Here is a 27,210-nt window from a genome sequence, read left to right as displayed (position 1 = left end):
CGCCGGCTCGCGCCTGCGCGCTGGGGCTCGCGGAGTGGGCGCAGAGGGTGGCAGGAATGCCTCAGGGCTCGGGGGGCGGGGCTTCGCAGAGCGCAAGCGCACGGCCTCCCTCTCTGGATCTGGGGCAGCGACTGGCGCAGGCGCGGGAGCAGGCGTAGGCGTGGGCGGGGCGGGGCCACCGAGCCGATTTCATCAGCCGGGCTGGGCCACGCATGCTCCCGCGCCTGCGCCTCGTGTCTCTCCGCACCCCCTCCGCCCCCTTGGGTCCATGCACCCGCGCCGCGCGCTCCTTTTGCTGTTGCCGGTGCTGCCGCCGGTGTTGCCGGCCGTGAGGCGAGTGCGGCCCCTGGGTCAGAGCCCCCTGCCCCGCGCCGCAGGCCCCGCGCCCGCTCGCCTCTCCTCCTCGTCAGTGGCCGCCTCGCGGGCGCGGCCCCAGGGTCGCCCCATGGACGGAGCCCAGGCCCAGGCCGAGGCGGCGCTCGGCCCCTTCCGCCTGGCCGTGAGGCAGCAGGTAAGCGCCGGGTCTGGGCTCGGCCCTCGGGGGGGAGGGGGACTGTCATGCACCGGGCTCAGTTTCCTTCTCCCCCTCCCGCCCCAGGTCCGTGGGCATCTTCCTGATTGGCCTCTCCGAGCTTCAGTTTCCCCTTCTGTCCGATCGGTGCGAGGCTGGGGCGGGATGGTCCCGCAGCTCCTCTGGGCTGAAGTCACTCTTGGTGAAGGGAGGGGTGATGCCGGGGAAATGACCTTCCTCCTCCTCCTCCCTTTCCCCCTCCTCCTCTCCTCTTTCCTCTCCTCTTCCCTTCCCCTCCTCTTTCTCTTCTTCCTCCTTCCCCTCCCCTGCTCCCTCCCATGACCCCAGGTCTCAGACCCCGCCCTTTCCTCTGTCTCCAAACCCCACCGATCCTCCCTGGCTCCCGGGGTTCCCAGGAATCCGTCCCATAGCTCTGTGACCTTGTGTCCTCTCTGGATGACTCTGACCCCTTCGGTTTGCCCCTCCAGCCAGTCTGTGCCTTTCAGCAGCGAGGTGCCGGTCAGTCAGCAAACATTTATTAAGCACCCATTCTGCGTCAGGCAGGGGGCTGCACCCTGGGCAGACCTGGAAGGAGTAAGCCAGATGTGGTCAGGGACCTGCAGACTGATGGGGACCGGAGTGAATGACAGGCAGAAGGGTTGGGCCCAGATTCAAGGCAGCCTCCGTTACCTCATCGGACAAGCTCTTTCCCCCTGCTCACTAGGAGAGGTTACCCAATTACGATCCAGGCAAGGATGCCCAGAGGTGCCAGCCTCTTGGAACAGGGCTGCACAGAGGGCTCAAGCAGCATTATTTCTGAAAAAGGGAGTGTTGCCTTTTGCTGTACACACGAGAGAATCTGCTTCTTCCCCCCCTCCCCCCCCAACCATACACTCACACTCAGTGGCTGCAACCACTTCCAGCTGGAAGTGTGCTGGAATCTAAGTTACTTAAGGGGTTGGCAATGAGGGGGCTTTTTCAGTTCCCAACTGAAATGATGAATTTGGAGATTAAAAATACTGTTTTTGTGCAACTGGAGCAAAGAAGTCAGGAGTTGGTTGTAGGTGGGGCCAGGCAATCATTAGTCAGGATTCTGGACCTATGACATTAAGAGGTAGGAAGTCCCGGTATGCAAATTATTTTATCTTAATGATTGATGGATGACTCCTCTTCTATGGAGAGTTTTAGACAGTGGCTTAAGACTTGGAGATGTGACTTGCCCAGAGTCACTGTTGTCTTCTGTGTCCTAGGCCCTGTGCTAAACTCTGGGGATACAAAGAAAGGCCGAAATCAGCTCTTGACTAATAGGGAAGACAATATGTAAACAGTAAGGGATAGATGAGGTATATTGAAAATCATTACAGATAGAAAACAGTAAACTTTGAGGAGGACTGGACAAAACTTCTTGTAGAAGACATAATTTTAATTGGGACTTAAAGAAAGCCAGGGAGGTCATTAGCACAATGCTGAGAACTGAATGATGAGTTTTGTTTGAGGAAGATAAAAGAAGCCAGGAATCCGATTGCAGAATACCTAGGGGATTAATAAAATGGGAGGAGACTAGAAAAGTAGGAAGAGGCAGATTTTGAAGGGATTTAAAAGCCAAATAGAATTTTAGAATTGATTTTGAAGGTAATAGGGAGAACTGTTGCAGAGATTAATATTATTCATGGCGGGGGGCGGGGGGGGGAGTTACATGGTCTGATCTTTGCTTTTAGAAAATCATTTTGGTGATCACTCTGGTAACTGATTGATGACTTGATTGTTTTGATGGACTGAAGAGATAGGCTACTGCAGTGATCCAAGTGATGAGGGCCTGCATTCAGGCGGGGGCATTGTCAGAGGAGAAAAGAGGACTGTTCTAGAGATGCTGCAGAAGTGAAATTCAGAAGAAATGAAAGATTGCAGAGGTGAAATTGAGAAGTTGAGGAGAGATGAGAAAAGCTGTGGAGGTGAAATTGAGGAGGGATGCTACAGAAGTGAAGTTGAGGAGAGGTGAGAAAAGTGGCAGGAGTGAAATTGAGGAGAGATGCTGCAGAAGTGAAATTGAGGAGAGGTGAGAAAAGTTGGAGTGAAATTGAGGAGAGATGCTGCAGAAGTGAAATTGAGAAGTTGAGGAGAGGTGAGAAAAGTTGGAGTGAAATTGAGAAGAGATGCTGCAGAAGTGAAATTGAGGAGAGGTGAGAAAAGTGGCAGGAGTGAAATTGAGGAGAGATGCTGCAGAAGTGAAATTGAGGAGAGGTGAGAAAAGTTGCAGGAGTGAAATTGAGGAGAGATGCTGCAGAAGTGAAATTGAGGAGAGGTGAGAAAAGTTGCAGGAGTGAAATTGAGGAGAGATGCTGCAGAGGTGAAATTGAGGAGAGGTGAGAAAAGTTGCAGGAGTGAAATTGAGGAGAGATGCTGCAGAGGTGAAATTGAGGAGAGGTGAGAAAAGTTGCAGGAGTGAAATTGAGGAGAGATGCTGCAGAGGTGAAATTGAGGAGAGGTGAGAAAAGTTGCAGGAGTGAAATTGAGGAGAGATGCTGCAGAAGTGAAATTGAGGAGAGGTGAGAAAAGTTGCAGAAATGAAATTGAGGAGAGATGTTGCAGAAGTGAAATGGAGGAGAGATGTTACTGATGTGAAGTTGAGGAGAAATGTTGCAGAGGTAAAATTGAGAGATGTTATGGAAGTAAAATTGAGGAAAGAGAATGCAGAACATAAAGTTGAGGTTTTCCCTCAACTCAAAAGTAAAATTGAAAATATGTTGCAGAGGTGAGATTGAGGAGAGATGAGAAAAGAATATGGGAGGTAGGGACTTGAGAGAAGGGGGTTGAGAGAGTTGGATTATGATCCTGGTAACTGGGTGAATGTTGTACCCTTGGCTTTTAGAAACATTAAAAAGAGAGGAGAATTGAGGGGAGCAGTTATGGTGAATTCAGTTTGGGCTCCTTTGCCTTAAGTTGTTCAGTCAGCATTTGGAGATTGGAAGCTACTTAGGTCTGGGATCAGAGTATGTAGATGAGCAGAGCCTTGAACTTTCTGAACTGAGGTATGGTACAGATAGGGGACTAGATGCCTTCCTAGCATCAATATTGAGTAAGGGGATTCAATCCCATCTCTGAAAATGGGTAGAGAAATGTGTCTTGTTTTAAGTGGACTTGCATATTCAGTCGGAGGATATCGTCCAATTCATTTGGCACCCAAATTGTTTCTCCTGAGAGGTCCCTGATGCAATCAGTGTGTGCCTCAGCCTGATAGCCGGGTGGGTCCTATCTTGGGGTCAGGGCAGCGGGAGCCAGCCCTGCCCTGCATCTCCTGCTGCTGCTTTTTCCTTTGTCCAGAGCGGTGTCAGAGGCCCTGGGGGACATCCCCTTCTCCAGCACTCGGCCTGGCTGAAACCCCCACACTCAGACAGGGGTGTTGGCTGCCCCCATTTTGCTGTGGTTACTTTGCCCTTTCTGTAACTCAGCTTTTCACTCTCCTCGCTTTGGAACTGAGGCATTTTGGGGTTTTTTTCATTTCTGTTACATTTAGACCCCTCCTTCTGCCACGTTAGTCTGAGACTGCAATGCAGACCAGCTGTTTGTGGCAACTCGGGTAAAGCCAGCCACCTAAATGAAAGGGATTGAGTAATATTTGTCGACTGGGAATAAAAGCTGCACCGGGGAACCTTTGAAAGCGGCGGGGTTACTCTGGGATTTGTTGAGTCCTTTCAGTGTCTCTACCTGCTTTTCAAAGACAAGGTTTCCGAGCGAGGAATCGGACGTGGCGGCGTCTGCTCTTCCTAATCATTCAGATGTGGACGAGTCGAACGGCCGTCGCTTTGACAAGTCGATGACTAAGCTGGGGAGTTGCGGTGGCTCTTGGCTCCCGTGTGTCCCTGAGGGTTCTTTGGAGGACCGGCCGGGGGACTGAGGCAGAGACTTAGAGCAAGGAGGGGCCTCAGGTGGAAGGGCTGTGAGCCCAGGACCATTCCTTAAGTCAGCTTTGAGGAGCCTAGAACCAGGAGGAGCTCAGACTCGCCCCTGCTGCAGTTTCTTCATCTTCCCCGAGTTCTGAAGGGCACTGAGCTGGGAGGATCCCAGGAGGTAGCAGGAGCCTCCTTTTGGGCGGGTCACGCTTTGCCCATGGAGGAGGCGTGAGGAGGAGAGGATGGAGGCCGGCCAGGACGCAGGTGCTGTGATGTGTCTAAAACGAATGGATATAATTTGGTCCCTAATTGTGGGTTTGAGGCAGTGTTGCTGCTGAGGGCTTCTTGCTGGAGACAAGGTGGGAGGGCTGTGGAGGTGGGAGACGGGCAAGGACAAATGCAGAAAGAGGAGCTTTGTGGTGACCCAAGGAGCCGTCAAAGGTCAGCCCTCAGCCAGGCAGGGTCTGAAGCTCCAGCCGGGTGCTGGGCTCTGCGGGGAGGACTGGGGAAGGCAGCCAGGAAAGCCAGGCAGGGTGGCGTGGGGGCTCGGCCCGCACTCGCCTGCCTCCCCCAGCCTGAGCGGGAGCTGCTCGGCAGGGCTTGGGCCCGGCCGGCCGGGAGCTCACTGAGCGCTGCTTTCATGGTAGGATGGTAGCGGGGGTATAGCTCTCCCTCCTACTTCTGGGAGCTCGGGGTGGGCCCCCACGGCTGGGCCCTGACGCCTTGTTTTGTGGGGTCTCGTTCTCAGAGGGAGAGCACAGACTGGACGTGTCTCATTGATCGGTCCGGCTCTGGCCCCGACCTGGCCACGATCGTCCCCTCTCGTGGGCCGGGCCTCCTCTCCCTCCTGCGGCGGCTGCCTCTGGGCCCCACGTGGCCCGCTCCCCGTGCCCGGCAGCCTCTCCCTTGCTGCCCTCGCTCTGTCCCGGCCCCCGAGGGCGGCCGCTGAGCCGCCGTGGGTCAGCGCGCTCTGTCTGGGGGGGCCTTTGAGAGTGATGAATCGAGCTTGTGGCCGCCACCCTGGTTCACTTTGATTCTCTGTGTTTTAGGGGGATCTGGTGAGGAAGTTGAAAGAAGACAAAGCTCCCCAGGTCGACATCGACAGAGCCGTTGCAGAGCTCAAAGCGCGCAAGAGGATTTTGGAGGCAAAGGTGAGGTCCTCCGGCTCCCTGGGACCGTCGGGGGGAGGCCCCCTTCTGGCTGGGGAGGGAACCCCCCTCTCCCCCCGTGGAGAGTGAAAGAGGGCAGGCTTCCCCCCTCCCCCCAGGGTGGTCCTGCCCTGGACAAAGGGGGGGTATGTGTGATTCTGTTCTGGGTGCGTTCAGTGGGGGGAGGGATGCATCATTGACACAAGTACATAAAAAATTAAAGGAGGTTAACCTCAGGGTTCTGGGGAGTCAGGGGGTGGTGGAAGAGGCAGGGAGGCCAAGGAGGAGGAGCCAGGGCGGGCAGGGGGAGGTGAGGGAGAGGGCTGAACTAGGCCTGAGGCTGGTGGGAAGTGCATGAAGGGCCAGCTGCCTTTGGCCCAGGACGGGCTTGGGGGGTGGGTCAGGGGTCACCACGAGATGGCCCGAGAGGGGGGAGGGGTGATGCCCTGAGCTTTTGACGATGGCTCCAGGGGCCCCGGTGGGCTGGTCTGGGCCCAGAGCTTGGGGAGGAAACCCCTCAGGTTTGGCTACAGGCCCCATGGCTGGACACGTGAGCAGTTTCTGAGAGTGCCGGCGGCCAAGGGCCATAAGCACAGTGAGAATGGGGGGGACACTTGGGCCTGCTTGCCAGGAGCAGAGCTGGAGCCGGGGAGGGCGGGCGGTTTGCCTGAGAGCCCTGGGGGGCAGTGCCAAGGGCCCCTGGGTGGGGAAGAGACAGGCTCCCGCTCCTCGGATGAGGGAGAGTGGAGGGCTTGAGAAGGGAAGCTTCTGGCGGCCAGTGGAGCAAGAGCAGGAATCAGGAGCGGGAAGATCCCCTTGAGGCTGGACCACCTTGAACAGGACAGAGGGAGGTCCTCGGCTTTGTTCATCCCCATGGGTGGGATGGGGAGCTGGGGGCATTGATGGGAATAGGTCCAAGAGGGCCCTGCATAGAGGGAGAGGGTGCAAGAGCGGAGGACCCAGGAGCTGGAAGGGAGAGGGCGGAGGGGGCACCGGATCCGGAGTAGCAGGTCCTGAGGGACGGGTCCTGCGCGGGTGGGGGAGAGGGGCCGGCCCTCTGCTGAGAGCTCCACTGTGGTCATCTCATTGGGGCCTTGCAGGAACCCTGGAGGTCAGGACTATGACCCCGTTTTCCACTTGAGGAAACTGAGGCAGACAGTGTCTGATGGAGGATTTGCACTCCCCACTCCATTGCTCTGCTCGGGGGAAGTGAGAGGGGGGCAGCAGGCCCAGCCCTCTGTGGGGCAGGGGGACTTTTCCGAGGCCTTTTTGGGTGGATTAGAGCAGGAAGCTTCTGGGGGAGCTGAAGAAAGAGGGGTTCCTGGAGCGGAGCTCCGGGCTGGGCCGGCCCCTGTCACTTCTGGGAAAGGTGAGGAGTGGCTGGTGTGAGAATCTGTGTTTAAAGCCCAAAGATGGGGGCAGATGGGGGTGCTGAGGCGCCGGGAGGAGCCGGGTTCAAATCCAGCCTCAGAGACTTCCTGGCGAGGGACCCAGAGCAAGACCTTCCCCGCTGTTGGCCCTGTTTTCCTCATCTGTAAAGTGGGCGTCATATTAGCCCCAGCTTCCCGGGGTGAGGACCATGTGATACAGTCTTTGTGAAAAGAGCCTAGCCAGGGCCTGGCACACAGCAGGTGCTGCATAAATGCTTGTTCTCCATTCCCGCCGGGACTGTCATTGCCCCCCTCCCCCTCGTCACTGGAGCCACTTCTGGGGAAGTGCTGGATCGTGGTTGGAAGTGCGGATTCTTGGGCTGAATTGCCACCCCGGGCCCGAGGGACGCGGCGGGCGGCTTGGGGTTTGAGGGAGGCCGGTCTCGTGGCCGCTAAATGTTTGCCCAGGACCCAGATCCCTTGTGGGGTCTGGGGGGGAGGGGGGCCAGTGCGCTCTCGGCTCCATGCTGTTCCTTCTTCCCCCAGGAGTTGGCGCTGCAGCCCAAAGATGACATCGTGGACCGGGTTAAAATGGAAGATACCCTCAAGCGGAGGTTCTTCTATGACCAAGCCTTTGCCATTTATGGAGGTAGGGGATTCAGGAAGCTCGCGGGCCTCCGCTCCCGGGGCCTCCGCTTGCTCCTACTCTGGGTTTGGAAGCAGGGGTACAATCGGCCCGTTCAGTTCTCGTTTTCTTGCGGGGGTTTCAGGCTCGCTTCTTTGGTTTGGGGTCCCCAGGGGCTTCCCTCCATTCCCAGACCCGGAGTCTCTGCAGACACTTGCGCTTGATCTGCCTTCCCCACCTGGACAGAGCAGGGGATTTCTTGGGCCCGGGGAGAGACGTGGAATTGGCTGTAATTGGGGCTCATTGTGCTCGGGCCTCTCGCCTGTCGGGCTCTGGATCCGGGTCCATCCCTGTAGGCCGGCCTTTGTCCGAGGGGTCAGGGCCCAGTCTGAGGGTCCGGTCCCCTGGCCCGTTCCAGGCCCCCTCCCCGTCCTGCCCCAGGGTTGTATTGTGTGTGAAGGCGGGATCTTTCTGCAGTGGCCGTGGAGGGAGGCCGGGGGGCCTTGCTGCGGGGGCCGGGGGCGGGCTGCCCTCCCGAGGGGTCTGGGCTTGTGCCCTCGGGGTGATGCTGGAGCTCCCGCCCGGGTGTGTGCCGGCTAGCTGGGGCTGGAGAGCGAGCAGGAGTCCATTCAAGGTGGCGGCTTCTTTACCGCCCCAACCTCGGCCCTGTGGTCAGTCTGACTGACCTGGTGACTCGCGGTTTGGGAGACAGGGCGTGCCCAAGCTCGGGGCTGAAGGCTTCAGTCCTGGCTGACCCGGCAAGAACAGGCTCCTAGTCACTTGTGGGGGAGGGGTCTGGGGAGGGGGGGCTTTCAGCGCTGCTGCTGAGATCCGGCCTCCTCTGGCCACAAGCCCACCCCGACGTCTCTTTGCCCTTTTGCCCTCCATGCTTGGCTGAGAAGGCTGGCGGACTCCTCGCCACAGAAGAAGCAGGAGTCCGTGACGTCCAACGGGGCCTGGAGGCTGGGGGTGGTGGGGCCTGCCCCGGGGGGAGAGGTCCCTGTCAGCGTTGGCTCAGCCTGCGTCCTTTCTCCCAGGGGTCAGTGGCCTCTATGACCTGGGGCCCGTGGGCTGTGCCCTGAAGAACAACATCATCCATGTCTGGCGGCAGCATTTCATCCAAGAGGAGCAGATCCTGGAGATCGACTGCACCATGCTCACCCCGGAGCCTGTTCTCAAGTAGGTGGGCAGGGGTTGGCTTCTCCCAGGCCTCTGCCCAGCTCAGCATCCCCTGCCTGAGCCCCCCAGGCTGAGCCCCCTGCCCGAGTCCCCCAGATTCCGAAGCCCCTGGTCCTTAGGAGCAGAAGCGGGGCCCCTGCGCTGTCTGGCAGACCGCTCAGTCCCCCGGGCACGGCACATCTGGGCGCTGCCCCTGCTTGGCGCTTACTCAGCAGAGAGGAAGTTAGTGTAGCTCGTAGACTTAGAGCTGGAGCAGCTGGAGGCAGCACAGGCCGGCCCCGCAGGAAGGCTCTGAGGCAGGATTGGCGCTCGGGCCTGGGCCTTTCTGGCAGAATTAGCAGCACCCACGCAGCGGGTACTGAGGTACCGGTGGGCACAGAGACTGGTGGGCACAGAGACTGGTGGGCACAGAGAGACCAGCGGGCACAGAGGAACCGGTGGGCACAGAGAGACTAGCGGGCACAGAGAGACCGGTGGGCACAGAGACTGGCGGGTACAGAGGGACCGGTGGGCACAGAGAGACCAGCGGGTACGAGGGACCGGTGGGCACAGAGAGACTAGCGGGCACAGAGAGACTGGTGGGCACAGAGACTGGCGGGTACAGAGGGACCGGTGGGCACAGAGAGACTGGTGGGCACAGAGGGACCAGTGGGTACAGAGGGACTGGTGGGCACAGAGAGACTGGTGGGCACAGAGGGACCGGTGGGCACGAGCCCATCGCGGGTTCTCTCATCCCTCCCTTTTTGCACCCCCCGGGGTCAGTGCCTTCAGCTGCCGGTTGTTGTTGCAGGACGTCCGGCCACGTCGACAAATTTGCCGACTTCATGGTGAAGGACGTGAAAAGCGGAGAGTGTTTTCGGGCCGACCACCTCCTGAAAGGTAGCGTTTGTGTGGCCGAGCGGCCCTTCAGCCCTGGCTCCGGGACCCGAGGGGGTGGGAGGGGGGTGAGGTTCCCACCACAGGTGAAGCCCCCCCAGAGCTGGGTGGAGGAGGAGCATTCCCTCAGACAGCTGCCCATGGAGGTCCTGCCTGTGCCCCCGTCGCCCAGCAGAGGGAGCTCTGAGGATAAAGAGTAAAAGAGGAGGGCAGAGCTGTCGGACTCGAAGGCCCCGGTGCCGGCCCTGCTCCATCCCAGTCTCCCAACTGCCCACATGTGGGATGGGGAAGCTCTCCCCCCCTGCTTTTCGGAGCTGGCCATTCTAGTTTTTTAGCATCCGTTTAATTTGCCCGTTACCGTAGCCTGAACGCTTAGTCCCAGCACCAGACTCTGGTGCTTCAAAGCCAGCAGGAACAGGAGAGGGACGAGGGGCTCCTCTCCTGGCCGGGACCCCGGACGAGCCAGACGGGCACCTCGTTGGGTCCGTGCTGTCCGGGGCCCGGGCTGACCAGGCGCCTTCCCCGTCTGCAGCTCACCTGCAGAAGCTGATGTCTGATAAGAAATGTTCGGCTGAGAAAAAATCAGAGATGGAAGGGGTCTTGATCCAGGTGAGTGCTCGGGCGGTCTCCCCCAGCACTGGGCCCCTTTTAGTGGGTGTCACCCAGACCAGGACAGCTTCCCAATCACCCCTGTCCTCACTCCCGCTCCCTCAGGGTCTTGTCCCTGCCCCAGGGCCTGAGACCCTAACGAGGATGGGAGGGGGATTTTCAGCTCCTTTCTCTGCTACCCACAGTTTCCTTCTGGCCCACAACCCACTTGGAGAATGCTGGGCAGCCCTGAGCCTGCCCTGATGTGGAGGGGGATGGGACGGGGTCTTTCTGCGGTGGGGGAGGGGGCAGTGGCCTTCAGCATCTGTGACATGGTCCTCTTCAAGGCGGCGGAGGTCCCGCCTTGGGGGTGGCCGTCTGAGGGTGGGCCCTGACCGCCACGCTGCGGTGTGCCTTGGCAGCTGGACAATTACGGCCAGGAGCAGCTGGCCGACCTCTTTGTGAACTACAACGTCAAGTCCCCCATCACCGGAAACGACCTCTCCCCTCCTGTGGCGTTCAACCTGATGTTCAAGACCTTCATTGGGCCCGGAGGGAACATGCCTGGGTGGGTGAGCCCGTCCTGGGGAGGGCAAGGACCCCGAGGCGCCCCTGGGTGGGAGCTCCCTCCTCTGGTGGCTTGGCCCGGGTCCCCCAGGGACTGGTTGGCCTTGGGACAGGGCTGTGTCTGTGTGAGTGGGACACAGAGAGAGACAGAGAGAGAGAGAGATGGAGAGAGACAGTGAAGGAGACAGAGAGACAGAGACAGGGGGTGTGAGTGTCACAGAGCCCCCACGCGAGAAGCCAGGCCTTGGGTCTCACCTGAGGGCCGAGCATCTTCAGGTAGCTGACTCCTGGCTGCAGGGGGGGTGGGGGGAGGGTGCAACCATCCCCTTAGGAAGGCCCAGAATTCCCAGCCCTTCCTAAGAAGGAAGTGGCTGATGTCAGAGCCCGCTCTCGGCAGGGGGTCTGTGGGCCTGGAGAAGTTTGGGGAAAGCGCTTTTTTGTGACGTTGTTTAGACAGTTCTGAAATCTCTGGGTTGGCAGTGTGGGCGGCCGTGTGTGGCCGGGCCGCCCGCGCTGACCCCGGCTTCTCATGTCCAGCTACCTGAGGCCGGAGACCGCCCAGGGGATCTTCCTCAACTTCAAACGGCTTCTGGAGTTCAACCAGGGAAAGCTGCCCTTTGCTGCCGCCCAGATCGGCAATTCCTTCCGCAACGAGATCTCCCCTCGCTCCGGACTGATTCGAGTCAGGTAGCCTCTTGTTCTCTGGGTGTCCTTCATCTGCCGGGTCTGGGCGGGGACGCATGGCTGGTGGAGTCCTGGGGGACTATCCCTCCCCTCCCCAGCAGGAAGCGCCGCACAGGAGAGCCACGGGCAGCTCTGGTGGCACAAGGGCTGGTTTCCTGGCAAGGTGCCCCTGGCACGGTGTTAAGGGAGGCAAGCCCTGGCAGCTCTGTGGGGCCCTGTTGAGCCTTCTCCCGGCTAGTCCAGGCCAATAACCAGTGGTCCTCCCCCACCCCCATCCAAGGAGTCATTTTTAAGGTAGATTTTGGTGGGGACGGCCCCCTCTGCCCTCTCTCACCGCCCCCTAAACCTGAGATCTGGCGCTTACCAGATGCTTTGTTTAAAACAACAGTGGCGTTTGTGGGGGGGCCCCCGTGGGTGCCCGTCCGTGACCCTTCCATCTGAGGGATGGGCGTCTCAGGAGGCACCACGATGGAGGGGACAGGAGGCTTGGAGAGGCGGAGCCAGGACGAGCTCAGGCAGGATTTGAGGCCTGAGGTTTAACCTGTGGCTCAGCCCTGGCTGCCCTTCAGGGAAGCAGCCGGTTCCCACGGGCCCGGGGCGGCTCCTGGTTCTGCCAGCGTCAGAGGCAAGGACTTGTCGGTGTCACGTCAGGCAGCCCGGCACTTCCCCGTGTTCCCATTCAAGGCTCCGGCCCTGCTGGCTTTCTACGGAGCACACGATAGCACGGCATCCAGAGGGTGCTTACTGTTTGCTGGACTCGTGCCCAAGGCCAAAGATCCCCTTTGTCAGAATGTAGACTTGGGGGGAGGGAGGAGGGATCAGGTGCCCACTGTGGGCCAGGCTCTCTGTCACGGGGGTCACAAATGCCCCCTCAGTCGATACTGGCAGCAACCGTGGGAGGCAGATGCTGTTTGACAGCTGAGGAAATGAAGGCAGAGTTCACTGACGGGCTTGCATCGGACTCCAGTGTCTGAGGCTGGATTTGAACTTGGTACTTCCTGGCTTCAGCACATGGCACCCCTCTGTATCTGTAACCCAGGGAGGAGACTTAAAGAAGCCTCCTCGTGCCCTCTGTCCAGCTGTGCTCTCTGACTGGCTGTGTCCTTTGGCCATCTGTGCCCTCTGTCTATGCCTTCTGGCCATGCCCTCTGTCTGGCTGCACCCTCTGTCTATGCCCTCCGTCTGGCTGCGCCCTCTGTGCCCTCTGTCTGGCTATGCCCTCTGTCTATGCCCTCTGGCTGCACCTTCTGTCTATGCCCTCCGTCTGGCTGCGCCGGCTATGCCCTCTGGCTATGCCCTCTGTCTATGCCCTCTGGCTGCACCTTCTGTCTATGCCCTCTGGCTGCACCTTCTGACTATGCCCTCCGTCTGGCTGCGCCCTCTGTGCCCTCTGTCTGGCTATGCCCTCTGTCTATGCCCTCTGGCCATGCCCTCTGGCTGCACCTTCTGTCTATGCCCTCTGTCTGGCTGTGCCCTCTGGCATGTACTCTCTGGCCAGCCGTGTTGCTCTGGAGGCTCTGCGACTTCATGGTTCTTGCTGCTCCCCAGGACCTTGTGCGCCTCCGCAGCCTGGTCTCCGGGACCCTCGGGGGCTAGCCCATGGTGCTTGGGGAGAAGAACTTGGAGGATGGAGTGAAAAAGCAGCTCCTGCAAAATGCTGTCTTGGGGAGCAGGGTCTCTCCGTCTTAACTGGTGACTCGGGGCCCGGCTGCCACAGATCCAGCCTCAGCCTGAGGGACCGACCAGTCTCCTCCTCGTCTGTAAGCCCGGCATACGTGGCCCAGCCTCCCGGGTTACGGAGGCCGAGGATAAGCGCTGAGCGCGGCGCCTGGCGCAGAAGGTGCAGCGGGAGGGCTCGCAGCCCTGGGGGCGGTTGCTCGGCCTGGCCGGGAGCAGCCCCCGGGAGGTCGCCCCTCCCACGTTCCTCTGTGGCCTCGGCCGTCTCCGTCACTTCTGTTCACCTTTGTGGGGGGCAGTTGGGGAGGCCCCGGGGCCAGTTGTGGTTGAATTAAAGGCCGGGGATGGTGCGTTTGTGCCCCTCACGCTCGTCTTCCCAAGCGCGCTTTTGGCCGTTGCCGGGGGACGGCGTCACGCCCACGGCGGCATCGGGCCCGTCGTAGTCACGGGGAGAGGGGGAGCGGCCGATAGTCTCGGGAAGGAGGAGGGGACGAGACGACGGGCGCGGGGACCACGGCTCTCTCTCTGGTTTCAGGGAATTCACGATGGCGGAGATCGAGCACTTTGTCGACCCCAAGGAAAAGCAGCACCCGAAGTTTGACAGCGTGGCCGACCTCACCATCTCCCTGTACTCGGCCAAGGCCCAGGTCAGCGGCCAGTCTGCACACAAGATGCGCCTGGGGGATGCGGTGGAGCAGGTGAGCGAGTGTGGTGGGGGCACTGGGCCCGGGCAGGGAGGGGCCCCTGGGAGAACGACTGGCATCCGGGGCGGGGCCGCCCTCCCAGAAAGGCTGACGCTGGGCCCGTACCCCCGGCGCCTCGTGGGCTCCCCCCGCACGGTCCCTTTTTGTAACGATTTCGAGAAAGCCGTCTCGGTGACTTGGGACATCGCGCTCCATCTCGCCTCAGCCCTGCGAGCCCCGAACACTTAAAAATCTTAGTGTCGCGGGATTGTTCTGTTTAAGGGATCAAGAAGTCGTGCCGGTTCTGGGCGGCGGCTTGGGATCGGCCACGGTACCTGGGGGCTGAGAGGGAGTCTGGTTGTCGGCCGGCAGGCCCGAATCGGGCACGTGCCATGTCCGGAGCTGCTCGGGGCCCGGGGGGCGACGAGGAGGAGCCGTGTCCATGAGGAAGGGGGAGGGGCCCAGAGGGGGGGGTCCAGCGGGGCCGAGGCAGAAGCGGGAGCTCGGGGAGTAACCCAGGTAACGCTGACCGACCTCAATGGAGATGGAGCCTCGGACGAAGGCCCGTTTCGCTGCTTTGAGGCCTGTCGAGCCAGCGTGTGATTAAAGCCCCGTTCGTACGAGAGGCCGCCCAGACGCCATCGGGAGGAGGAAGACTGTTAACCAGGGGCTTCTTGCGTTTGCCGCTGGTCCCCCTGCTCGAGTGTCTGCAGAGCTTGGGCCTGGGCGGAGTTTATTGGCGAGGCTGGACCGGGGAGGAAGGGCAGCAGAACCGGGCGGGCCGGTGACCCGCGGCTGGATCGGGCCGGACCTTCCCGCGGCCGACCTTGCGTCCCCATGTTCCTTCCAGGGGGTGATCAACAACTCCGTGCTGGGCTACTTCATCGGCCGGATCTACCTCTACCTCACCAAGGTGGGGGTGTCCCCGGAGAAGCTTCGCTTCCGGCAGCACATGGACAACGAGATGGCGCATTACGCCTGCGACTGCTGGGACGCCGAGGCGAAAACATCCTACGTGGGTAGCCCGGAGACCCCGTGGCCCCAGTGGGGGCCCCTCTCCTTCCCTTTCTCGGCAGCCCCGGGGGTAGCAAGGAGGCGGGATTTGCTCCCCCACAATGGCCCACGTGGTGTCCGTGGCCCTTTCAGAGCCCCCCAGGACAGAAAGCCCCGGGACACAGCTCCCACTTAAATGAGTGGCTGGAGCAGCCCTCGGGGCGGCAGAACCAAGCAGAGGTCGTCCTGGCTGGGCAAGGGGGGAGGGGGGCAGGCAGAGGAAGGCAGAGGGAGGCAGAGGGAGCTGCTGCTCGGGTTTGGTTTTTAAACTCTCCTCTTTGTTGGGAGTTCAGCTCTGTACACCTGGAGTTCCAGATTGCCTCTCCCCTCCCCCACCATTGAAAAGGCTGACGGCAGGTTCTGGGTTGGGGCGGGAACGTTTCCCATTAGCTACATTGGGGGGGCCCCTGGAAGGGAGGAGGCGGCTTTTCCTCATGAGTTCTCCGGGATGGGATTGATCTGGGGGCCTAAAGTGGGGCTGCGGCTTTTGCACTTGGTCATCTTTACAACATCCCAGGAATCTCTTGTTTCTGCTCACTTGGCTCTGTAGTAGTTCATCCAAATTTTCCAGGCTTTTCTTAAACCGCACCCCCCCATCTTTCCTTGCAGAGGTGTTCTGTCCCCCCCCCCCCCCGGCGCTGCTGTCTCCCCCCCCCCCCAGCACTGTCCTCCCCCCCTCCCCTCGGCGCTGCTGTCTCCCCCCCCCCCCCCACAGCACTGTCCTCCCCCCCTCCCCGCGGCGCTGCTGTCTCCCCCCCCTCCCCCTCCCCACAGCACTGGGCTCTCCCTCACAGCCTGTTCAGCTGGTCCCCGGGGCTTGGGTCCCCCCCACCTCGGACTGAGCCGCTCTCAGTGCTAGTTTCCTTCTCCTGCTCCTTCGCCTGCACCGACTCGCAGGTTTTTTCGCCCCTGGTGTTCCCCGGAATGGGCCAAGTCCACCAACCTTGCGCGGGCGCCTCTGCTTTTCTCCCCACCCCCGCCGTCTGTCCCTGGGTCTCATTGGCCGAGCGGGCGCCTGGGAGTCCCCGGCCCTGGGGGAGCTGACCGGGCGCTTCTCCCCTAGGGCTGGATCGAGATCGTGGGCTGCGCCGACCGCTCCTGCTACGACCTCACCTGCCACGCGAAAGCCACCAAGGTGCCCCTGGTGGCCGAGAAGCTGCTCAAGGAGCCCATATCCTTCTGCTGCGGCCCCGAGGGAGCCTCTGTGGGGTCGGGGCGGGCTCCGGCCTCTCCCCTCCCGCTGCCCAAGCCCAGGGCCCAAGGGAAGGTGCCGCTCCTCGCAGATACAAAGTCGCGCTCTCGGTGGGGGGAGGGGCCGGGCCGGATCTGCCTGAGGACCGCACTGTCCAAAGGTGTGGAGGTGGGGGAGGGTGTGTAGGGAGCCCCCCGGGCGGGCAGGTTGGGCCGGGACGGCGAGTGTGAGTCCCGGCGATCCTTGACCAGTCTGCACAAAACGATCAACGTGGTTCAGTTTGAGTCGAGCAAGGCGGCCATCGGCAGGGCCTACAAGAAGGACGCCCGGCTGGTCCTGGACTACCTGGCCAACTGCGAGGAGGCCTATGTGACCGAGATGGAGAACCTGCTCAACGAGAAGGGGTGAGGGGGCCCCGAGATGGGGGAGGGAAGGATGGGGAGGGGGTCCTGGAGACAGGAGGGCCCCCCCAGAGATGGCTGGGAGCCCCCTCCCCCCAGGATGTACTGATGCACACGCACTCACACACATGTACGTGTTCTCACACACGTGCGCCCCCAGAACCCTTTGTTTTGAGGCACTTTGGCTTTTTGCAGGGAATTCACCATCGAGACGGAAGGGAAAACGTTCCAGGTGACCAAGGACATGGTCAGCGTGCAGCGGTTCCAGAAGACGCTCCACGGTGAGCGTCCCGGGGTGGGGCTCGTTCTCGGGAAGCTCTGGGGCTTCCTCGCCAGCAGGACCCCGGGTTGGGGCGGCGGGGGGCTGCTCTGCATCCCTTGGGGGGCCCCCTTTCTTCAGGCGCACGTTGACCCCCGAGAAGCAGGGCTGCCCGGCTCAGGGGCGCGTCCCCGCGGGGGTCCTGCTGTTGTCGGCCCCCTCCCCCGGGGCCCTGAGCCGCCGCCTTTTCTCTTTCAGTCGAAGAGATCGTTCCGAACGTCATCGAACCATCCTTCGGCCTGGGCAGGATCATGTACACGGTGTTCGAGCACACGTTCCGCATCCGAGACGGGGACGAGCAGAGAACGGTGGGTTCTGGACCCCAGTGGGGGAGGGTGCCCGGGGCCCTGGATGGCGGCTGTCTGGGGTGTCCCTTCAGGGCGGGGCCGGACGGGCTCTCTTTGGCACCCCGGGCTTTAGCCTTGTGCCTGCACACAGTAGGTGCTTAATAAGTGCCCCCTGGGGACTGTGCGCTGCTGACGCTGCCCCTGCTTCCTCCTGCAGTTCTTCAGCTTCCCCGCTGTCGTCGCCCCCTTTAAATGCTCCGTCCTCCCGCTGAGTCAGAACCAGGAGTTCATCCCCTTCGTCAAGGACTTGTGTAAGGGGGCCGGGCGGGGCGTTGGCTACCGGGGGCCATCGGTCTGGGAGGGAGCCTGAGGCGGGAGCAAGTGCAGACCAGCCTGCCCTTGGGTCACTGTAGGGGGCAGCATCTGGCAGGGGCTTTGGTTGGGGATCATAGGGCAGGGACCTCCCAGAGCAGAGTCCTCTTGGGCCGGCCTTCCCAGCCTGCGAAGGGCCCCGGGAGCTCCTGGTACCCCTCCTCTCCTCTCACCAGTGGGGAAACTGAGGCAGGGAGCGTAGCAGACACCCCAGAGAGCCTGCAAAGGGCCCCGTTAGCCTCTGGCCCCCCTGATCTCACCAGTGGGAGGCTTGAGGCAGGGAGCGTAGCCCCCCCTGAGTTCCCCGGCTTCCGGGGGGGGGGTTCTTGTGGTCCCGGCCCCCCCGTGGGGAGGGCCGGCCTCCATCTCACTGAGAGCAGGCTTCTCATCCCCGTGTCCCCGTGACAGCCGAAGCCCTGACCAGGAACGGGGTGTCCCACAAAGTGGACGACTCCTCCGGCTCCATCGGGAAGCGCTATGCCAGGACGGACGAGATCGGTATCGCCTTCGGGATCACCATCGACTTTGACACCGTGAACAAGACCCCTCACACGGCCACCCTGCGAGACCGGGACTCCATGCGCCAGATCCGCGCCGAGGTGGGCGCCTTCAGCTGTCACGGGGGTAGCGGGAGCCGGGGGGGCCTCTGGGAGGCTGCCGGACCAGGCCTTGTCTGGAGGCTCTGCTGGGGGCCTGTTGGGTGGGCCGCAGTCTGCATGAAAGAAGAAAGGTTGGGGAGGGGGCTTCCGTAGGCCCAGGGGATGGTCCTGGAGGAGGAGGACGCCCGGGGCCGTGGCACTTCTGTTCCTCGGTCAGAGGCCTGTAGTCTGGGGGCCCTGAAGTGCCAGGCGGGGGACGGGAGTGGTGTCAGACTGGCCGAGGCGGGGGGGCCTCCAGGACAGACCTTGGGAGGGGCGGGGGTGTGATGGGAGCTCTCGCTTTGGGGGCCCCAAAGCGGCGTCTAACGGCCATCCTTTCCCTCCCCCGCCTCAGATCACTGACCTCCCCAAGGTGGTCTGCAGTTTGGCCAACGGCACCCTGATGTGGGCCGACGTGGAAGCCAGGTACCCTCTGTTTGAGGGGCAGGAGACGGGCAAGAAAGACACGATCGAGGACTGAGACCCCGCGGCCCCTCCTCGTCCTGCTCACGCCATTAACCCGCAAACGCCTATCATGTGACCGTCTGTGCCGGAGGGGCTGGGGTTTGAGCCCCCGACACAAATGACGATTAAATTAAAGGTTCGAACAGATGAGGCTGCTTGTGTGTGTTTGTGTGGGGCCCGGCCCCCGGAGGAGCCCCCGGAGGAGCTGGCAGAGCCCGCGTTAGCCAAGGGCTCTCGCGGCATTGGAAAACTGCTGACCCCCCAGAGCATCCCCGCACACAGTGGGGCTCCTCTGGCGGCTGCTCCCCAGAATCCCCAGGCACACAGTGGGGCTCCTCCGGCTGCTGCCCCTCCCTCCCCCCCAGAGCCTCTGCGCACACAGTGGGGCCCCTCTGGCTTTCCTGGCAGGTTTGTGTATGTTCAGAAGGCAAGGCCTTGGGCTCCTGGGTCTGGGCAGTGAGACCCAGGCCGAGAAGTGTGTGGGGGGTGCTTTCCATCCCCCCTCCCCCACTGGCCGAGTTTGTCTCTTGTGACCCGTTTCGGGGCTGGGAGCCGCTCTCCATCTGCTTCTGGCGTGGCTGTGCCGCGTGCTGGGTCGGACGACCCAAAGCCCGGCCTCATCTTGCCGCACCATGGGGCACGCAAGGCCCGGCTGGCTCAGCCAGGGCATTCCGGGCCAAAGGTTTGCCTTGCTTACAGCCTTGGGGGACGTGGGGGCTGGAGCAGGGACCAGAAGGACTTTCTCCCTCAAGGTCAGACCTCCTTTAGGGGCTGGTGGGAGCTGCTCGGGGAGGTCTGACCTTTGTCCTTATACCTGTAGCCAGGCAGGGGAGGCAGACTCTGGCCCGTGGGGGGCCCCCCCCCCCCCCCCCGCTCCCAGTCTGTCCCAGTCTGCTGCCATCAGAGGGACTTTCCCACTGGAACGAGGAGGGCTGGGCCTCTGTGTGCCAACAGCCTTGGCCTGAGGCCCAGGGTGTCATGACCTGGTGCTACTTGAATCTCCCTAAAGCCAGGCTGAGCAGAATGGCAGTTCCGTGGGCCCAGGTGGTGGCTCCGTGGGCCCGGTGGTGGCTCAGGGCCTGGGCGGAGGCTCCGTGGGCCCGGCTGGCGGCTTGCTGCCTTTAGGAGAAGTGAGTGGGCTGGTGTGGAATTCAGTCATGGGGAAGGGCCCGAGGAGTCGTTGGCCCCGAGGTCCCCCGTGGTCTCTTTCTCTGGCCTCCCCCACAAGGTCTCTCGCCCCCACTGGCCTCTCGAAGAGACCTCCTGGGGAGACCCCAGGGGGCGTGGGTGTCTTTTCCCTCTGGTCTTTGTATTTTAAATTGCACGATAAAGGAGATCAGCTTTCCTAACCTGGAGACACGGGGGACCTTAAAGTTTCCAAAGGGCTGAGCTCCAGCTGTACCCTGGGCAGGGGAAGGGGGAGGGGCCTCCCCAGTGACCTCGGCCTTCCAGAAAAGCCCAGTGTTTCTTGTCTCTGATTCCACATCAAGATGCTTTAATAAACCTTGAACATCTCAGACTTTCTTGGCTCTTTCTGTGAGTTTTCCCTGGGGTCCCCACGCCCACCCCCCCAGCTCAGCCCTCCCCGTTCTTTGTCTCCTGGTCACGGTCGTCCGGGGAGAGATGCTCAGGGCGTTATTGTGACGTTCAGGGTCGGCTTTCTGGAGCTCTCGGGACCAGCCGAGGAATCCCCAGGAGAATAGCCCGGGATAAAGTCCCAATTCTTTATTGTCTCCTTCAAGGTCTGTCTCCTCGCCTGGGGCCCGGCCAGCTTTCCGGAGGCCTTCAGATGGGCCCTGGTCTCCGGGGGGAGCAGGAGGACGGGCCGGCCCCCCGGTGGGGAGAGGTAGAAGGTCTCCTTGGCTCCCAGAGCTTGAGCTCCCGCCCCCGGCCCTCTGTCTTCTCCAGGTCTGACCCAGCTGAGTTTGTCCCCATTAATATACAATCACATCCTGACAGTAACTGGGTCTCAGCCATTATTGGTTGTAAGGTTGTCAGTCATCCTGAACCAGAGAACTTGCAGGCTAAGCTGGATGGCCACTGTCTCGTCAGTCCCACCGAGCTGGCACCTTGTGAGAATCCTTGTTTCAGGTACATTTCTCCAGAGCTCTGGCCCATTACACGTTACCACTGAGAGGGCAGGGAGGGTGGGGGGCGGGGAGAGGGATGTCACTGGGGCCTTCTCCAGGAGCTTCCCCCTTCTCTGATGTGGGAGTAAGGGTTCCAGGGCCCAGCTCCAGAGGCAGATAAAGGTCATTCTCCCTCGCCCCCCCTCATAGAGCGGCTGCTCAACGCCTGCTTCCCAGGGTCGGTCACGCCAAGCGAGGGAACGCGTGTGAATCGGCGGCTGCTGATCTGGGCAGATTCTGGGGCTGCTGGGACCCAGTGACCCCAACTGTTTTTTAAAAAATATTTTTGTTTTCAAAATACAAAGCTAGTTTTCAGCATTCAGCCCTGCAAAACCACATTTTCTCCCTCCTTCCCCCTCCCCCTCCCCTAGATAGTAAGTGATCCAATATGGATCAAACATGGCGGTTCTATATGTTACCGTGGTGCACAGGAAAAATCAGATCAACAAGGGAAAAAAATGAGAAAAAAAAAGCAACAGAAAAGGTGAAAACGCTGTGCTGGGATCCCCGGACAGTCCCCCAGCCCCCCGCTGGATGCCGATGGCTCTATGACACGGCTACTGGAATTGGCCCAAGTCGCCCCATTGGGCAACCCCGGCCTTGTGGGAATCCAGCCCAAATCATTCAGAGGGAGGGATGACTCTTAGAAGTGGGCTGCCCAGAACGTGGGGCCCAGAATCCCCACGAGACTCGGGCCAAGGGACCGCGGATGGCGCTCCCCGCGCAGGGGCCAGCAGGACCGCGTTTGCCTGGGAGCCGGTCTATCTCTAACGGCGGGAGCTCAACCATCAGCAGCACCGGGAGAAGGGCCTGCAGGGTCTCCCTTGGCCACAGGCAGGCGCATGGTGTCCCCCTAGGCCACAAAGTATCCTCTTCCTAGGTCACGCCCCGGGCACAAAGTATCTCTCTAGGCCACAAAGTATCATCTCCTTAAGCCACAGTGTCATCTCCCTAGGCCCCGAGCCAGGCCCGCGGTGTCCCAAGGCCGCCCTCCCAGGCCTGTGTGTGGGCTGCTGACTCTGAACCCAAGTGTGACTATGTTTGGCTATACAAATTCTACAATTGGCTCTCCTGCTCTCACTGGCCGGGATCCCCAGGGGATCCCTCCTGCTCTCACTGGCCGGGATCCCCGGGGATCCCTCCTGCTCTCACTGGCCGGGATCCCCGGGGATCCCTCCTGCTCTCACTGGCCGGGATCCCCAGGGGATCCCTCCTGCTCTCACTGGCCGGGATCTCCGGGGATCCCTCCTGCTCTCACTGGCCGGTATCCCTCAGGATCCCGGCAGTCAGTGTATTAGCCACCTCCCAGCTTCATTGATCCTGCCATCTATTCCTTTGTCCAAACTGATAACAAATATTAGTCAGCACTGGTCCCTGGGGCACCCCGGCCGGATACACATCCACCTGCCTGCGCGCTTCCTCCGTGGATGCGCTTTCCCCATTAACATGGAGTTTGGGGTCAGGAAAGTGTTTGGCAATTACTTCCTGGGTCTGGAATTGGGCAGACTTGGCTTCATGAATTCAGATTTGACCTCAGACCGCCCACTGGCTCAATTCATCCTGCTTGCCTCAGTTTCCTCATCCGTAAAATGAACAGAAGGAAAAGGCCGCTCCAGGATCTTGGCCAAGAAAACCCAAATGGGGCCTTCTTGGAAGCAGGTGAGCGCGGGAGCCTGCAGGACATGGTGCTGAGCGCTGGGGAGGCCGGTGAAGGCGAAGGGCCCGGCTCTGTCTTCCCGGAGCTCACAGTCTGACGGGGGTCAACGTGCCAACAGTTGCACTCGGGGTGAGCTGGAGAAAAGCTGCCCAGAGACCCCATTAGCTGGAAGGGGCCGGGGAGGGGGCTACTTTTGGAGGAAGCCCCTGGAGCCGGGAGGTGGAGAAGAGTGGGGCGACATTGGGAGCCAAAGCGGGAATCAAGGTGCAGCCGCAGGCCGCGTCCCTGGGGGCTGGACTCGGGATGCGGGCTGGCTCCCATACAGGAGGCGGAGGAGCCAAACAGGGAGCCTTTGGGGTTCCTGGGGCGACCAGGCTGGGTCTGGGCTTTCGTGGCTGATGGGAGTGGGGGAGACCCCGCCTGCAGCATCACCACGGGCCAGCCCGGCCACGAGGGTCCGCCAGGACGCGGCAGCGAGGTCTCCACGCCGGCAGGGCCACGCCGGCACTCCCTTTCCCCCCAGCCGGCTTTGTCAAATGCCTCCTTATGAACTGAAGGCAAATTACCGGGAAAGTAAACACAGTATTAATAGGGGTCGTCAAGGGGTTTGAGGGGAGGGGAGCCCAGAGTCCGGGGAAGAGGGGGGTGTATGCTATGTCACAGTCAGTCCTAAGGACAAGGAGGAAGCGCAAGGTACCAAATGCTGCCCTGTGTGTTTCGTGGGGCGTCCTGGTGGGCGGCGAAGGGCTCACGCCCATGTTGCCTCCCTGCCCAGACTCCAGGATTTCACTGATGGCCTCGCACGATCTCTGTAACTGGCAGTCAGAGCTTTTCATGGCCAGCTGCAGCTGCTCTGGGACTTTACGGAACGGTTTCGGCCCCCGATGCGCATGGTCCGGCCTAACTACCTTCTGATGGCCGATCTTACGGCTCCTCCTCCTCCCCACTCTCCTCCCTGCACTTGCTGAGCCCCAGACCTTCCCTCTGGCCTCGGAGTGGAATCAGGGCAATGGGAAGAAAGTCCAGGCTCTCCAATGGGCCTTTATGGACTGTACTCGATGATGCAGGATGATTCAGCTTGACTTGGCGGACTCGTGTCGGAGAGCTGAGCGCCTCCGGGAAGCGAGGTCGCCGGCAGTGCTCCCCAAGCTCCGAGCGCCTCCGGGAAGCGAGGTCGCCGGCAGTGCTCCCCAAGCTCCGAGCGCCTCCGGGAAGCGAGGTCACCGGCAGTGCTCCCCAAGCTCCGAGCGCCTCCGGGAATCGAGGTCACCGGCAGTGCTCCCCAAGCTCCGAGCGCCTGTGTGTGTGTGTGTGTGAGATCCCCTAACCCCGACGCAGCCCTGAGCCCCCTTGCCCCTCATCTCCAGGTAAGACATCTGTGGGCAGAGGCTGGGAAGCTCGGGGCCAGGCGCCTCCTCCTTCTCCAGAGCTGAGCCCCCCAGGAGGAGGAGAACAAAGGAGATAATTGCTGCCTTCGCCGCCTCTCCCCGGCAGTTCTCCTGCGTGGGTGCCTCCCCCCCCCGGGGGTCAGAGGTGCCGGGCTCCCCATCCGAATGCAGGCCTTGGAGCCCGGAGCTGCTCCCGCTGCCTGCCGGAGCCTCATTAAGGAGCCGATTCATCCTTTATTATATTTTTAGCAAATGGGAAGGGCAAGAGCGGCTCAGTAATTAAGCCCACAAGCTCTTGTCTCTGTCACTCGTCGCCTCATTGAGCGAATGGGGAAGGGTCAGAGCCCTCGCTCTTTGCCTCTCTCTGGACCAGCGGGCACCAGCTCCCGGGCTGTCCTGTGGGCAGTGGGGACAAGGCTGCTTGAATCTTTCTCCCTCCTGGGAGCCTTTCCTGGCACTGACGTGGCAGCAGAGGAAGCCCTGGGCCTGGAGGAAAGCTGACAATGTGGTCTCAGACCCCTACTGGCTGAGAGACCCCGGTCACTCTACCATCCTCAGCCTCAGTTTCCTCCTCTGTAAAATGGGGATAACAACAGCATCTCTATTCCCTGGTTGCTGTAAGCACCAAATGAGATGCTCTGGGGCCAGGTCCCGAGTAAGCGCTAGCCACGGCCCTCCCTGTGCCGTGCATGCTATGACGGACACATGGGGTGCCGTGAGGGGCAGCTGTGCCAGTGGGGGCTAAGCCGGGCAGGCTGCCTTGGCCACCATCTTTGGACTTGGATGGATACGGTCCACACTCCCAAGCCTGGAACGTTGGGAACTCCCCGCCCCTCTCCCCACCCCGTCACTAGATCTGCTTCCCGCACAGCCTCAGAGCCACTGGGCTCCCCAGCCAGTCTGTCCCCTTTGCTCCTGACCTTCAGGACAAGTCTGTCGTGTGTGTCTTTGTCAGAGCCACCGAGGAAAGTCTTGTCCATAAAAGGGCTCCCGATTCATCCCTTTGCCATCGCACGGGCCCTTCCTCCTGGCCGATACTGATCAGAAATCAGTATTTTGGGGTCTGTTCGAACGTGGGGGGACGAAGCTCAGAAATGGCCCTCCCCCACCTTCCCCCCCCCCCCCCCCCCGGACGCTTCTCCGTGTTTGTGACTGAATCAGTCGCGAGTGTCACGTTGTCGTTGGTTAAAATTGGGCGACCACCACAAGGTCTTTGGGCACCAAAGGTTTCCCTCCCCCCAGTCTGAAAAGCCGGGCCCAAAAGGGAACTGTGACCCTGGAGGAGATCGGAAGGACAACATCTGAACGAGGCTTCCGGCCCGAGAAAAGGGGCCCCCAAAGGTGGCCTCTGTTGCTGCTGAAACTGAGAATGGGGGGCGAGTGTCCTTTCCTGAGGGATTCAGAGACCGCCCGACGGCTGACTCGTCTCGCTGGAGGGTCTTCAGCCTGTCGGCTTTGGTGCAGGGCGGTTTTCAAAAACGGGAGAGAAGCCGAGAGTGCTTCAGAGTGAAGGGGGGGCCCTTGTGTGGATGTGGTGGCCACGGGGACAGCGCTGGGGCATGGAGGAAGAGGAACTCCCCCCTCCAGAGAAGGGGCCTTCCGGAAGGAAGGGGGATCTCACTTAATCCCCTTTCCTTGGGGTTCTCGCTGCCTGATGGCGTTTCCACCCCGAGGAGGCGAATCTCCGGCCAGGAAAAGCCCCCCTGTGCCTGGCATCCGGGCGGGAACACGGGGGCCACAGCCCGCCTCCCAGTGTCTCCAGCTACAAATGAGCGGCTGCTTGGAAACAGTTTCCACGTCTCCGGGCCACGGGGGGCGGGGCTGGGGGAGCGAGGGGGAGACGCTCGGCGGAATCCAAAGCCACGGTCAGTGCCCTCGATCCAGCAGGCGCGGTCCCGGCTCTGACACAAACGCCTCCGACTCATTTGTTGAATTGAACTGATTGAGAGCCACTTCTTCCTGAAGCTCAGGTTCTCCCCACGCAGGGCGCCCAGCCCCGCTCGCTCACTTCACCCGGAGAGAAGGAAGGGGGATTGCTGGAAGGGCTCCAGGCGCTTCTAAAGGTTCCCCTGAAGCACAGATTCTGTTCCAAGTTCTCAAGTGGGAAGCAGGTGGAGCCTTTGAACCGCGGATGCTGAGCTGGGCTTGGGTTTCCGGCCAAGTCCTCGGAAAACATTCTGAGAGGATGGTTTGTGTTCTCTTAAGACGGGGAGCAAGGAGGCTCAGGGGCACGGCATGGGGAGCACAGCATGGGGAGCACAGCATGGGGAGCACAGCACGGACCTGTTGGGGGCACAGCACGGGGAGCACAGCATGGGCCTGTTGGGGGCACAGCACGGGGAGCACAGCATGGGCCTGTTGGGAGCACAGCACGGGCCTGTTGGGGGCACAGCACAGGGAGCACAGCATGGGGAGCACAGCATGGGCCTGTTGGGAGCACAGCACGGGCCCCTCAGGAGCATAGCACAGGCCCATGTGGAGCAGATCGTCCCTGTCAGCTTTTCTGGGCAGTGGCTCGTCTGGCAGAGGCCCAGGTGCTCCCCACAAAAATCCTGATTTCTCTAAGGCTTTTGCCACATCTCTCCTGTTAGCTTTGAATGAGAGACAAAAAAGCGGGACAATTGGGGAATCAGCAGGATTTGGAGCTAAGTCCTCAAGGACCAGTGACTAGCAGAGCTAATCTCTGGCGGAGTGCCCCTGGGCACTATTCAGGTGGAAGCCCAGAGGAGATCATCATTGCTCAGAGTGACCACCGGAGACACTGCTGGTCTCATTCCCATTTTACTGACAACAAGACTGAGTCTCAGATTTCTGCATGAGGCAATGGTCCTCGACCCCAGCAGGTGTGAGAGGAGGGATGTCACTGTGGCTCTGACTGGCTCTGGGGCAAGCTCTCAGCTCCGGGACTTGGGCGTCATTTCACCTCTGAATGCCTCAGTTTCCCCAGTTGTAAAGCGGCCCTCCCAGAGTGAGACTGCCTAGGGCTGCTAGGAGATGAGGGCAGGCTTTCCCCCGGAGGCTCCAAGCCCGTGGGTCCAAAAAAGAGCCCTTTTGTGTGAGAAGAGATCGGACTGAAATTCTCTATTTTCCCTTAGCTCCTTAATGGCTACAGTCAGGATGTCTGGGTTCAAATCCTGTCTCTGCTAGGAAGTGACCTTGGATAAGCCGCTTCAACTCTGCCTCAGTTTCCTCACCTGAAACATGAGCTTTTGGAGCTTGAGAGCTTCTGAGGTCTCTTCCAGCTCCAAACCCACAACTCTGTGACCCTCAACAGGATGCGCTGGTGTGAGTCACTGGATCCTTCACGAGACCGGCCTGAACCGGGCCACGGGCAGCTCTCGGCCATGGGCAGCTCTCGGCCACGGGCAGCTCTCGGCCACGGGCAGCTCTCGGGCCACGGGCAGCTCTCGGGCCACGGGCAGCTCTCGGCCACGGGCAGCTCTCGGGCCACGGCAGCTCTCGGCCACGGGCAGCTCTCGGCCACGGGCAGCTCTCGGGCCACGGGCAGCTC

The 27,210-nt window shown here is 61.0% G+C and overlaps 1 protein-coding gene and 1 long non-coding RNA gene across 3 annotated transcripts; both read left to right on the top strand.

Annotated features, from left to right (window-relative positions):
* Positions 1-263: 263 nt before the first annotated feature.
* GARS1 (glycyl-tRNA synthetase 1) lies at positions 264-18,672 on the top strand. Its single transcript, XM_051977868.1, has 17 exons — positions 264-511; positions 5,451-5,552; positions 7,466-7,568; positions 8,582-8,723; positions 9,514-9,602; positions 10,132-10,208; positions 10,610-10,755; positions 11,292-11,441; positions 13,651-13,813; positions 14,649-14,813; positions 15,915-16,023; positions 16,303-16,447; positions 16,640-16,725; positions 16,962-17,071; positions 17,268-17,361; positions 17,831-18,021; positions 18,416-18,672. The coding sequence occupies exons 1-17, from the start codon at positions 269-271 to the stop codon at positions 18,539-18,541; spliced, it is 2,241 nt and encodes a 746-aa protein (XP_051833828.1). The 5' UTR covers positions 264-268; the 3' UTR covers positions 18,542-18,672.
* On the top strand, positions 1,459-5,444 carry LOC127549655 (uncharacterized). 2 transcript variants are annotated; one of them, XR_007950685.1, is made up of 3 exons: positions 1,459-2,567; positions 2,634-2,813; positions 3,058-5,444. It is a non-coding gene; the product is annotated as an uncharacterized LOC127549655 (long non-coding RNA). The 2 variants fall into 2 exon arrangements; XR_007950684.1 differs by having other exon boundaries at positions 1,470-2,567; positions 2,997-5,444.
* Positions 18,673-27,210: the final 8,538 nt, after the last annotated feature.

Source organism: Antechinus flavipes, chromosome 1, assembly GCF_016432865.1.
Source record: "Antechinus flavipes isolate AdamAnt ecotype Samford, QLD, Australia chromosome 1, AdamAnt_v2, whole genome shotgun sequence".
Lineage (NCBI taxonomy): Eukaryota > Metazoa > Chordata > Mammalia > Dasyuromorphia > Dasyuridae > Antechinus > Antechinus flavipes.
This window is presented reverse-complemented; position numbering and strand designations above follow the sequence as displayed.